The following is a 13,371-nucleotide window of genomic DNA, read 5'->3' on the forward strand; positions in this document are numbered from 1 at the left end:
AAGCCCCAGTCTCAAATACGTTTTATACAGAATGTGTTCACAAGTGAAAAGTCTGTGGGTTCCTAATACTCATTTTAGAATGGGGAATTATTTCTCTCCACATCCTATAAAGAAAATCTGAACCCCATCTAGGGAGTCTCATGACAATGCTACTGTACTGAAACTGATATGCAAAGTGTCTTCAATAAGAGATTTACTATTCTAGATATAAAAAAAGGAGACATCTTTTACAATTTGTGAGTACACAGAGAGTAAATGATGCCTACTAGCCAAGAGAAAATTTTGCCTGCCCCATCTCTCTGGGTGTGGAAGGCAGTGGAATCAGTGTGTTTATATTGCATGAGAAGAGGATGTTTAAAGAAAAGTATGCATATAAACGCCATAGAGATGAAGGCAATCATCATTCCAACATGGACGGCTGTTTTGGTACAGAGAGTTCTGGTCCAAGTACTTCTTTATTCAGCATTGTTTAAAAAGATATACTGAAGTGTTTTTAAAAGCTATATTCCATAGGCGTAGTTTGGGGAGAGCAGGGGGCATGTTGCCCCTTTCCCTTCCCTCCCTCCTCCCCGGCAAACTGCAAGCCTTGGGCAGGCACAGAATTCCCCCTCGCCCCCCATGCGTGGCCCCATTGACCTGACTTGAGCTGTCCCCTCCCCCCCCAAATATAAAAGTCAAACTACACCTATGTTATATTCTATTTTCCAAGGGAAGAAGTAAACTAAATTTGAGAGTGGAGTATGCAAGATTATATTAATTTCTCAGAACTGTCTAAACTTCTGATTTTCTGAAAACAATATCCAAAATATTTATATTTTTCTAGGTTATATTAAATGTATGCAGTTTACATAAAGAGATGAGATGTTAAGGTAAATTGTCTCTTTGAACATGATCAAATCCAAGTATTCACTATAGTACTAAATGTTATGTCAAACGAGAATGAAACTAAAAGTCACTGCCACAATAAAAACACATGCTAATTATATTTTTGAAAGTGCCATCTATTGGTAATTAAGTTTTGTGCGATACTGCCATGTGTTTCATTTTGAACAGAGATTTTCACCTCTTGGGAAAAAGTCCATTTGATTCTATAAAGGAAGTCATAATTTAGACCGTGATCCTGCAAAGAGCTACACATATGGTTACATTTACAAACTAGGGGTAAAATCTTTGCCTTATTTAAGTTAATGGAAAAACTCCCATTGGTTTCAATGGGGCAGGATTTCATTTCATGTGTAGTCCCATTGATTTCACCGGGACTTTTCGTAATGTGTAAAGGTTGAGGCCCCTAAATCTAAGAATTTCTATTAACAAGTTATTGTACTATTAGAAAGTCCTCTGAAGGACATTGTCCAACAAACTCCTGCTCAGTTTCTTATAGATCACAATACTGATTCAGGACACCTAAATGAAACCTCTTGCACTCTGATTCAGGAAAGCACTCAAGCATATAGCTAACTTGCATTGAAGTCAATGGGATTTAAGCACATATTTGAAGTTAAGCATAGGCTTAAGTGTTTTCCTGAACGAAGGCCTTAATGAATGGGTTTTACTTTACTACTCCTTCTCTGTTGTCACCCAAGATTACAAAACATATAAAGGTTTGTAAGCTTTGATAATACTAATTCTGAAGTTTCATACTAAGGAAGTGATATTCATTTTGGGCAGCCTCAAGCTGGAAAGTTTTAAAAGAATAATATGTTCCAAAATGGAGAGCAATACAAGATGTATTTATCCTAATTTAACAAACAAAACAAAAAAAACAAACAAAAAGTATGGAAGGAGAAAAAAAGCCAACAACAATTACAGCCTACATTTTGTCAGCTAAGAACAGACCCAGACCTAATAACTTGCATGGAAGGAGGAATGAGGGTGCAGTCGTGTTTACAGCCGGATCTGAAAAAACTAAAACTGGTTATAGGCTACGTTATTTCCAGGAGGTAAAAGCCACAACAACATAACTTGTCCAAACAAATAATTAGTGGGAATTTTCAGCACTGTCACTCTCTTAATGGTCCCTGAAGTTACTGTTGTCCAACTGCCTGCTTCCCAGGCAAAAGAAAAATTTGACTTAATGCAATACTGAGAAATTGTCCATGATTCTCAATATATTTATAGTCTACAGATATTAATAAGGACAGTGTCCTAAAATATTTTGAAAAATAAAAAGGTCGTTACATGTTACTAACACCACTTCAGATTATTAAAATAAGATTTTTTTAAAAATCTAAATTTACTTTTCACTACTTGTTCTGATTACCTTTGAATTTCTTAAATTGGAAAATTAAAGTCAGTCAATACAAATTTCAGTTTCTCATACTCCAGGACTATCATTTGTACAGTTCCAGAAGGGAATGTTTATTTAACTACAAATTACAAGAAATATTTATATTGGCTTTCCAATCAGTTTTGTGAAATCTTGCTTTTACAAAAATATAAGTTTGGGGCCAAATCTGATCTACTAGTAGGACAGTATCCCTTCAAAGAGCAGCTCAACTGAATATTTCGTTGGACTGTCAAATAACATTTCTTACCTATTTTCAAATTTTAATCAGAAATTTCAGCAATAAGTTAAGTTTCTACAGCACTTTGAACAAATTCATAGTTATGATAGGTACATTTTTCTATACAGAAATTCTGTAAAGTTGTTAAAACATGGGGAAAAAAGATCAACCCCAAATACCACGACCGTATGTATTACAGCTATTCATAAAATTCTGTGAATGTAAAGTTCTATCCCTTTCAAGCATCTGACCCAATGCTTCAAATGAAAGTTAAGAGTAAAAGATTTTCAAAGTAGGATAAGGGTCAAATAGAGGGAGGAAGGGATTCTTTTATCAGGAGAAAACATTAAACAAATAAAATTAAAAGCTAAGACATGCTATTATGCAAACTCCTCTACCCTGATATAACGCGACCCGATATAAGGCAGGTTCGCATACAACGCGGTAAAGTTCTGACACGCTGCTCTGAGCAGCATGTTAAGGGTGCCGGGCCAGGCCGGGGCTGAGGGGTTTGATAAGGGGCAGAGGGTCTCGGGGACAGTCAGGGGCTCCCACCCCCCCAGGGTCTAGAGGGCAGAAGCTGTAGGAGGGCACTTTTGGGGGGCTTGCAGTGCCAGAATGGCCCGGGGGATTAGCGGGGGGCCAGGAGCAGCCCGCTCTGCTTCCCTCACCCCATTCCCAGCCATGCAGCTCGGGGGAGGGGACTTGGGGGAAGGGATCCCCCTCGCACTCACCAGCAGCAGAGCAGCCCAGCCCCCTCCGTGGCGCTCCCCTCCATGGCGCTCCACTTCCCGCTGCAGGTGAGTGCAGGACCTTTCCCCAGCTGCCCCCCAGTAACATGGCTGGGGCCGGGGCAAGGAAAGTGGAGCGGGCGCGCCGTTTCCTGCCACAGGTGAGCATCCTTTCCCCAACCTCCCCGCACTCACCGACAGCAGGAAGTGGAGCGCCGCCGACTGGTGCCGGGCTGCTCCACTTCCCGCCGCTGCCAGTGAGTGCCTGTCGGGGGCGGGGGGAATAGGGGGCGGAGCAGTCAGGGGTTAGAGGGGGTGGGGTCCTGGGGGTGATTAGGGATGGGGGTCTCTGGAGGGAACGGTCAGGGAATAAGGAATGGGGTGGGGGGGGGGTGTCAAAGCAAGTTTGATATAATGTGGTCTCACCTATAACACAGTGAGATTTTTTGTCTCCCGAGGACCGCGTTATATCGGGGTAGAGGTGTATATATATATATATATATATATATATATTTTTTTTTTTTAAAAAAGGTTTTACCCTTGTGCTGCCATAACACCAACTGTTTCACTAAAGGTCTGACGCCAACATTGTTCACCATTAGTACCCAAGAATCGGGTTTTTTCCAAGCCCAAAACATTTGAAAGCTGCAGCCTGGCAACTCCCAGAAGTATGTCTTTAGTCATTTTATCTTTGTGCCACAATTCAACCAGCAGTGGTAACCTGAAATACAGAAGAGTATTTTAGTAGTATCAGTAGGCCAGACAAAAGATGACAGTCACCTACATGGAAAAGCAAGAAATAACTTACAGAAATAACTTCCCAAACCAATCTAGCTCATTCTTACCACAGCATAAACATTCTCCTGTGGGAATCAAGGGTAAGACTGACTGACAACTCTGCATCTTCTCGTGCATTCCGTCACTTTGGCTAGATCACTACCCTGTTCCAGTTTGTATACAGAGAACAATCCTGCACTGACATGGTGATGGGCTGGATGATCTTATAGGCCTTTTCCATTTCTGAAAATGCCAATCTACAAAACCTCTCTCCTCTACCCTTCTTTCCAAAATACCACTGTGTTTTAGGCTTTAGGGTGGGAGTATGTGTGGAAGATATTCTTCACCCTACTTACATGCCTACAAAAAGGGAGCAATGTAGTGGGGAAACATTCCACTACAATTTCATTTTTCTAATCCTTACAGCAACTATGTTTCACAGGTTATGGCTGGTTTGATTGCCAGACTCCAAGTCAGCTAGAGTAGGTTGCACACCTAGGCCTGGTCTACACTGGGGGGGAAGGGGCAAGGTGGAGGGGAGAAGAAAAAAATCGATCTAAGTTACACCACTTCAGCTACATGAATAACGTAGCTGAAGTCGACGTACTTAGATCAACTTACCGTGGTGTCTTCACAATGTTGAGTTGGCTGCTGCTGCTCCCCCATTGATTCCACTTGCGCCTCTCACAGTGGAGGAGTACAGGAATCAATGGGAGAGTGCTCGAGGAGTCAATTTATCACGTCTAGACTAGACGCGATAAATTGGCCCCCACTGGATCGATCGCTACCCGCTGACCCAGTGGGTAGCGTAGACATACCCTTAGAAAACGTACTATAATTCTGCGAAAGCAGAACTGTTTTTTTCAGGCTACATCATGTAACCCTTACTTTGATAAGGGTTTACCCAAACAGATGCTCCAATTGATATCACCACATTTCCTGTTTAAGTAAATGTTCACGAATATGAGTAAGGTTTGCATGCTAGACTAGACAGCCTCAAAGGGCAAGAAAAATATCTTAAGTATTCTTGGTTAACTGCTGGATTTCTCTTTTACACAACTTAAATTATTTTAAGACACTAAATTAAAAAGTGTAGGATTTACAAATTTTTATACATTAAAAAACAGTTAAATAATGCTTCATGTAATAAGATTAAAAATACAAGTGCTACCTGAAGAAGGTGTCTTGTAGCTGATGAGGCATAGTTGCAAAATCAAATGCACAATAGGACTGGGGTAGGAAAACTTCCATGTTTTTTCTCACTTCTACAGGAGGGTTTGTCATAATAGGTGCCGCACTACCAAAAAATGGATATGAGTATCTAATGAGAAAAAAGAAAATGCAAATTTAACTCAAGTCATAGTCTTGTAGGCAAGAAAGTCAAGGAAAATCGTCATCAGTTGATGACCCTAGTAGCTTAGGACCAAATTCTACTTTTGAAATACGCATGTGCAATGTCAGTTGTACAAGCATATCCAACATCAGAATTTGGCCCTTGATGTTCAACAGCTCCCAATTATGTTAACAACGCAGAATCAGAGTCAAAGTTCATTATCACCTGAACACAAACACCCTTTATAGCTATTACTAATCTTCAGGACTATGAAAGTTATATTTAACATTTTAGCCTTCTGTAGCACACATCTAGTTTCTGTAAGGGTGTGGGAGAAAGGAATCTTCATATCGGATTTAGATTGCAGAGATCAACAAGTATTTAAATTGGATATTAGCTACAAACAATTACATTCAAATCCTGAAAACAATAAGCCTTTAACAAACAAAACCCCACAAACCAACAAGAAATTTAGGTTTCTACTCCATTCCAGATCTGTATTTGAAAAAGCTGCTTAAGTTCCTGCTGCTGCTAAAAGTCCAACTTTCTTTGGTTGTGTATGTAAATACTGCTGTTGAAAAAGTTGGTTTAGACCTTCACTGAAAATTTAACTGAAGATGCATATTAACTTGTTAGTTAGAATATTTGTCTGCTTTTTAGGACTTTGAAGAAAAAATCATCTCTGGCATCAGCACAATTATTTTGGAATATACTAAATAGGAAAAAAATATTCTTTGTCTTAACTACTAAAACAAAATGCTCATGTGATGCATGATGACAATTTGACTCTGAGCTCTGTTGTTCTGGAGTGCATTTTCTCTATTTGTTCTTCCACTTAGCAATTAGGTGGGAAGGTGTGTTCCCTTACAATCCAGAAGATCCCACTTGAGCCTAAAAAATGAATGGTGACAAACAAACAAACCAATCTTCCTGTCTTCTCTTAGGGCTGAGCGACAGTCTGTATCACATGGTCTGCAATTTTCAAGTGATAGGCACAATAGGAAAATCCAATATAAAAAAGTACAGATGCTCCCCGACTTATGCAAGTGTTCTGTTCCAGAATGCCTTGTGTAACTCGAATTTTGCGTAAGTCGGAAACGTATACTTGACCATTACGCAAAAAACCAACCCACACTCCTATTTCTAGCTTACAGAACTTTTTCCATAAGTGCGGATTTGCATAACCCGGGGGGCATCTGTACTAAGTTTTATACACTACTAGAACTCTCTCAACTTTCATTTGTGATGAGCAAACCTAACATTTCAAAGTGTTTTGCCCACTACTGAAAGGTAGCTACTTGAGAAGGCATCGGGTTGCCTGTGCTACCAATATTCCAAACCGTGTGTAGTTTTCCTTTTTTTTTTTTTTTTTTTTTAAATGGGGGAGGCAGAAGGACAAAAAACAAAACCATACCCAATACCCTTTTTCACAGTAAGGTCATCAGCTGAAATATATCATACCTTAAAATGCAATTGACTGGAAACCCAACCTCGAGATTGTGAATACTCCGTAAATCTATTGAAAAGCAAAAATGATATGATGCTGCTGGAACTGCAATTTTTTGTCCCGAAGTAGACTCAGCACTGGACGCAGCTCCAGGGTGGGACTGGGAAACAGGTGCCAGAGCATTCAAGGCTGAAAATATAAATACAAGGTGTTTTGCATATAGTTATATATAAATAAATATTATTATTTTGGATAAGACACAACATGCCTGGCACTTTAAATGGAAATAGACAAGTTGCCACTCTGAAACACACTACAATCTGTGTTACATTAGATGCGAGAAATGGCATTTCAAATTTTTAAGTGACCACTTTTCAAGTAGAGGAAACCATTTGGAAAGAAAAATCCCATATGGTCATAGCTTTACAGTGTGCATGAGAAGGAATATCGAAGGGGAGGCTACTTTACCATCCACTTTAAAATGGGCACTCATTACTTATATAGCACTGGTAAGTATATTCAATTTGACAAAATGGGTAAGGAGAGGGTCTTTTGGCACTAATTTTAGAACCTGACGCTGAGATTTTAGGGAGCATCAAACCTTGTAAAAAACACCCATTAAAGAGTTTAGAAAGTGTGTGCAATAAAACAACACATTAGCCACATGCAAATTACCAAGGAAAATGGTTGGACACAGATTCTAAAAGCTTTCCTTGAAGGCATGAAGTATCAGACAAATAGTCTGACAGATCCTTTGCTTGGAAAGAAGCAAACTCCCAGGCTTGTCCTGGGTGTGGAATGAAAGTGCTTAGATTAAGTAATAATGCCTCTCTCTTACTTAGAACTTTTCATCCTCAGATCTCAAAGCACTTCAAAGAAGTTTGATCTCCATTTTACAGGTGGAGAAACTGAGGCACAGAAAGATTGATCTTGGGCAAGACACACAATCAGCTGGCCAGCTAGGCCTCCTAAGTTCCAGTCCAGTGCCCTACCATCTACACCCTACCTTCCCAAATACTTCTCCAGGGAGCTGACAGAAGGTCAAGTTGTGGGTTTGATGAATGAGGCTACCAAGGCATAGCTTCAAATCTCAAAAGATATGTTTATTCACTCCTCAACCTATTTTACAATCTAAAATAGGGACAGGATTATCTTTTGTAATTGAAACTAATTTTAATTAGTTACTACAGCATATCCTTAAACACTGGTTCTTCTGCTTTTGGTCTTTCAAACCTGGTGCTATTTGTCATATTTTTGAAGATAGGTCTCATGCTAATAAAGAGGTAAAATAAATAAAAACTCATCTATCTTCTGCTGGCTGGTGTTTTGTAGCATTAACAGTAACAATATAAGAAAGGTACAGGAGAAAGCTAAATATGATGGCTTTCAAAGGATGCTATTCAATATATAGAGGGATCCATGGAAAACAGTTTGAGGGCAGTTTAAAATGTAGTATTTTACCCTTTATTGAAAAGATTCATTAATTGCATTATGTAGCCAAAATGACTGGACAGGAATCAGAGTTCATCACAAGCATTACAAATCTGTAGCAATTTTAAAAAAATGAATCTAAGCAATAAGGTTGACAAATTTTCAGGGGTATATGGAAACAAATACGTCTATTTTCTGTTTTTAAACAGAGTTGCACTGATTAGAGTTTTCTATGACTGAATATTAGTGAGCATTACATGAATTTTGCAGCTCTGACTGTAAAGGTGACTTTGCTTTGCTCTGAGATTTGAAAACTGCTAGCTCTTCAGACTCTTGGTTGTTAACTTCTTTGCAAGATTCAACCACCAGCTCTGAAAGATAATTATGAAATGACTTAGGAATAACTACTTCCACACTTGCAAAAATGTCTATTAAAAAAAAACAGCAAATACAACTCTGCGTTTCCCTCATAATCTACAGATTCACTCCCATGCTTGTGATTTTTATCCCTGTCATGTTTCAGATTAAGGGCCCAATCCTGCTGACTTCTCTTAGAGAAACTCTATTAATGATTAAACGGCTATTGCCTGAATAAAGGGAGCAGGATTGAGACCCAGAGTTTACCCCTGTAGTATGGTATAGGCCCATTCCCAGAAAGCTGAAGGCTGGTCTACACTAGGCGTTTAAACCGGTTTTAGGAGCGTAAAACCGATTTAACGCCACACCCGTCCACACTAGGAGGCACCTTATATCGATTTTAATGGCTCTTTAAATCGGTTTCTGTACTCCTCCCCGACGAGAGGAGTAGCGCTAATATCGGGATTAACATATCGGAATAGGGTTAGTGTGGCCGCAAATCGACGGTATTGGCCTCCGGGCGGTATCCCACAGTGCACCACTGTGACCGCTCTGGACAGCATTCTGAACTCTGATGCACTGGCCAGGTAGACAGGAAAAGCCCCGCAAACTTTTGAAATTCATTTCCTGCTTCCCCAGTGTGGAGAGCTCATCAGCACAGGTAACAATGCTGTCTCCTGAGAATCGAAAAAGAGCCCCAACATGGACTGCACGGGAGGTACTGGATCTGATCACTATATGGGGAGAGGATTCAGTGCTAACAGAACTGCGTTCCAAAAGACGAAATGAAAAAGTATTTGAAAGAATTTCTAAGGCTATGACGGATAAAGGCCACAGCAGGGACTCAGTGCAGTGCAGAGTGAAAGTTAAGGAGCTCAGACAAGCCTACCAGAAAACCAAAGCAGCAAACAGAAGGTCCGGGGCAGGTCGAAAAACATGCCGCTTCTATGCTGAGCTGCATGCAATTTTAGGGGGCTGCGCCACAACTACCCCACCCCTGACCGTGGATTCCGAGGTGGGGGTTGTAATCTCTGCCATGTCTGAGGATTATGCAGACGGGGAAGATGAAGAGGAGGACGACCTAGCAGAGAGCACACAGCACTCCGTGAGCCCCAGCAGCCAGGAGCTTTTTCTCACCCTGCCGGAATTACCCTCCTCCCAGCCCTCCCAAGCAACTATCCCAGACAATGACGCCATGGAAGGGACCTCTGGTGAGTGTACCTTTGCAAATAGCAAACATTGTTTTTTAAGCAAGCGTTTTTTAATGATTGATTTGCCCTGAGGACTTGGGATGCATTCGCAGACAGTATAGTTACTTAGAAAAGTTTGTTAACATGTCCGGGGATTGAGAGGAAATCCTCCAGGGACATCTCGATGAAGCGCTCCTGTAGGTACTCCAGAAGCCTTTGCAGAAGGTTTCTGGGCAAGGCAGCCTTGTTCCGCCCACCATGGTAGGACACTTTACCACGCCATGCATGTAGCAAGTAATCAGGTATCATTGCATGGCAAAGCATAGCAGCGTATGTTCCTGGTGATTGCTGGCATTCAAGAAGCATCCGTTCTTTATCTCGCTGTGTTATCCTCAGCAAAGTGATATCGTTCAGGGTAACCTGGTTAAAAATCAGGAATTTAAGTAAGGGGGATGGCCATTTTTCTACTGGGTTCGTGGACTGCAGCAGCTTAAAAAAAAATCCTTTCCTGCACGTAGCCAAGCGGGGAGAGGGGAGGAGTGAAATGCCGATGATCTTTTTTTGTGTTTGGTCAGCGGGGATCTTCCCCAAGCTACCAGCCACGCAGTGGGTGGGGGGGTGGGAAGGGTGTTGATTAGCAGGGAGCTAGCGTGGTATTAGCCATGCGTTGCGGGGAGGGGTAAATCACTACAGAAGCCGAAAGACAGTGGCTTACCATGGCCGCATGCAAGCTGAATTCTGATGCCCGGACCTGTGTCTGTGAGATCTGTAACTCCAGAGCTGCAGGCACTCAGTATTAAGATGAAAAATGCGACCTTGTAGGGAAATCACATGTGCTATGCAAGGTGAATAGTGCTGTTCACTGTGAAAGAGTATAACCATTGTTCTGTAAAATGTATCTTTTTAAATATTTCTCTCCCTCATGCAGCTGCAAATTTTTCAAGCGTCCCTCCTCCATCCCAAAGGCTAGCACAGATAAGGCGGAGGAAAAAGAAGACGCGAGATGAGATGTTCTCGGATATTATGGAAGTTACACGCAATGAAAGAGCTCATCTGAATGAGTGGAAGGACGTGGTATCAAATTACAGGAAAGATGCCAGTGAACGTGAGGACAGGAGGGACACCCGAGATGAGAGGTGGCGGCAGGAAGATCAGCGGTGGCGGGATGCAACTCTGGGGCTGCTGCGTGATCAAACTGACATGCTCCGGCGTCTGGTGGAGCTTCAGAAACAGCAGCAGGATCACAGAGTGCCGCTGCAGCCCCTGTATAACCACCCTCAACCCTCACCATGTTCCACATCCTCCTCACCCAGACGTGTAAGAACGCGTGGGGGGAGGCTCCGTGCACCCGCCCACTCCACCCCCGTGGACAGCCCAACCAGAAGGCTGTTACTGTGAAATTTTTTTAATGGCCTTCTCCATCCCTCCTATCCTCCTCCCAAACCACACCCTTACTTCTCTCCCTCTTTTTATAATGAATTAATAAAGAATTCATGATTTTTAAATGAGTGACTTTATTTGCATAAGTAAGCTGTACTCGAAGGGGGAGGGTGAGTTGCTTACAGGGAATGAGTCAATCAAGGGGGTTGGGTGTTCGTCAAACAGCAGTCACACTGTACCCTGGCCATTGATGAAGCTTGTTTTCAAAGCTTCTCTGATGCACACCGCTTCCTGGTGTGCTCTTCTAATCTCCCTGGTGTCTGGCTGCGCGTAATCAGCGGCCAGGTGATTTGCCTCAGCCTCCCACCCCGCCATAAAGGTCTCCCCCTTACTCTCACAGAGATTGTGGAGAATACAGCAAGCAGCAATAACATAGGGGACATTGGGTTGGCTGAGGTCTGAGCGAGTCAGTAATGTGCGCCAGCGCGCCTTTAAACGGCCAAATGCACATTCCACCACCATTCTGCACTTGCTCAGCCTGTAATTGAACAGATCCTGACCACTGTCCAGGCTGCCTGTGTATGGCTTCATGAGCCATGGCATCAAGGGGTAGGCTGGGTCCCCCAGGATAATGACAGGCATTTCAACATCCCCAACTGTTATTTTCTGGTCTGGGAAGTAATTCCCTTGCTGCAGCCGTTTAAACAGAATAGTGCTTCTGAATACGCGAGAGTCATGAACCCTCCCTGGCCATCCCACGTGGATGTTTGTGAAATGTCCCTTGTGATCCACCAGTGCTTGCAGCACCATTGAAAAGTACCCCTTCCGGTTTACGTACTGGGTGCCCTGGCACTCCGGTGCCAAGATAGGGATATGGGTTCCATCTATCGCCCCCCCAGTTAGGGAATCCCAGTGCAGCAAATCCATCCACTATGGCCTGCACGTTTCCCAGAGTCACAACCTTTCGTAGCAGCAGCTTAGTAATTGCTTTGGCTACTTGCATCACAGCAGCCCCCACAGTAGATTTTCCAACTCCAAATTGATTCCCGACTGACCGGTAACTGTCTGGCGTTGCAAGCTTCCACAGGGCTATCGCCACTCGCTTCTCTACTGTGAGGGCTGCTCTCATCTTGGTATTATGGCGTTTCAGGGCAGGGGCAAGCAAGTCACAAAGTTCCATGAAAGTGCCCTTACGCATGCGAAAGTTTCGCAGCCACTGGGAATCGTCCCACACCTGCAACACACTGCGGTCCCACCAGTCAGTGCTTGTTTCCCGGGCCCAAAATCGGCGTTCAGTGGATAGAATCTGCCCCATTACCATCAGGATCTCCAAAGCGCAGGGGCCCACGGTTTGAGAGAATTCTGTGTCTACGTCCTCATCACTGTCATCGCTGCGCTGCCGTATCCGCCTCCTCCTCGCCTCGGTTTGAAGGTCCTGGTTCAACATATACTGCACGAGAGTGCGCGAGGTGTTTAAAACATCCACGATTGCGGTATTGAGCTGAGCAGGGTCCATGCTTGCTGTGCTATGGCGTCTGCACACTTCACCAAGCAAAAAAGGCGCGAAACGGTTGTCTGCTGCTTTCAGGGAGGGACAATGATTTTTGCCCCATCAGGCACTGGGATCTCAGCCCGGAAATTCCAAGGGGTGGGGGAGCCTGCGGGAACTATGGGATAGCTACCCACAGTGTAACGCTCCAGAAATCGACGCTAGCCTCGGACCGTGGACGCACACCACCGATTTAATGTGTTTAGTGTGGCCGTGCGCAATCGATTTTATACAATCTGTTTTACTAAACCGGTTTATGTCAATTCGGAATAATCCCGTAGTGTAGACGTACCCCGAGTAACAAGAAGTGCATTTAGCAAATAAACTGAGTTCTTGTTGATTCCACTGGCTTGGGATGTTTAGCCAATCAAATTGCTTGACTAATATGCCTCTTTGAGAACTCTTGAATAATGTTCAACAGATAGTGTCAGTGTCTCTTCTGGGCTTTGTTCTTTGATTTTTATTTTATTAAATACAAATATCCCCCTTCGACCACCCCACCCAAAAAACCCACCTACACCTTTGTTGGGTCTCCTTTGTCTATGTTTTTATGCTATCATTGAATGTTTGGGCAAGATCAAAAATGCTTTATGGTTTTGGTACTTGGTATTGTCCAGGTAACCTACAGACAAATTAATGTGCATTTATAGTCATAGATGTGTTCTCAGACAC

The 13,371-nt window shown here is 42.7% G+C and overlaps 1 protein-coding gene across 4 annotated transcripts in view; it reads right to left on the reverse strand.

The window, feature by feature from the left end:
* CEP120 (centrosomal protein 120) overlaps nt 1–13,371 on the reverse strand; it is an 81,330-nt gene that overhangs the window by 34,694 nt on the left and 33,265 nt on the right. For 3 of the 4 annotated variants that reach the window (XM_039544934.1, XM_039544935.1, XM_039544933.1), the window contains exons 9-12: nt 8,481–8,594; nt 6,807–6,981; nt 5,184–5,333; nt 3,774–3,956 (exon numbers count right to left, since the gene is read on the reverse strand). In XM_039544934.1, the coding sequence (XP_039400868.1) occupies nt 3,774–3,956; nt 5,184–5,333; nt 6,807–6,981; nt 8,481–8,594 (622 nt within the window). The remainder of the gene's footprint in view (nt 1–3,773; nt 3,957–5,183; nt 5,334–6,806; nt 6,982–8,480; nt 8,595–13,371) is intronic. The other variant, XM_039544936.1, reaches the window with a different exon arrangement.

This window comes from Mauremys reevesii, linkage group 6, assembly GCF_016161935.1.
Source record: "Mauremys reevesii isolate NIE-2019 linkage group 6, ASM1616193v1, whole genome shotgun sequence".
In the NCBI taxonomy this organism is placed as follows: domain Eukaryota; kingdom Metazoa; phylum Chordata; order Testudines; family Geoemydidae; genus Mauremys; species Mauremys reevesii.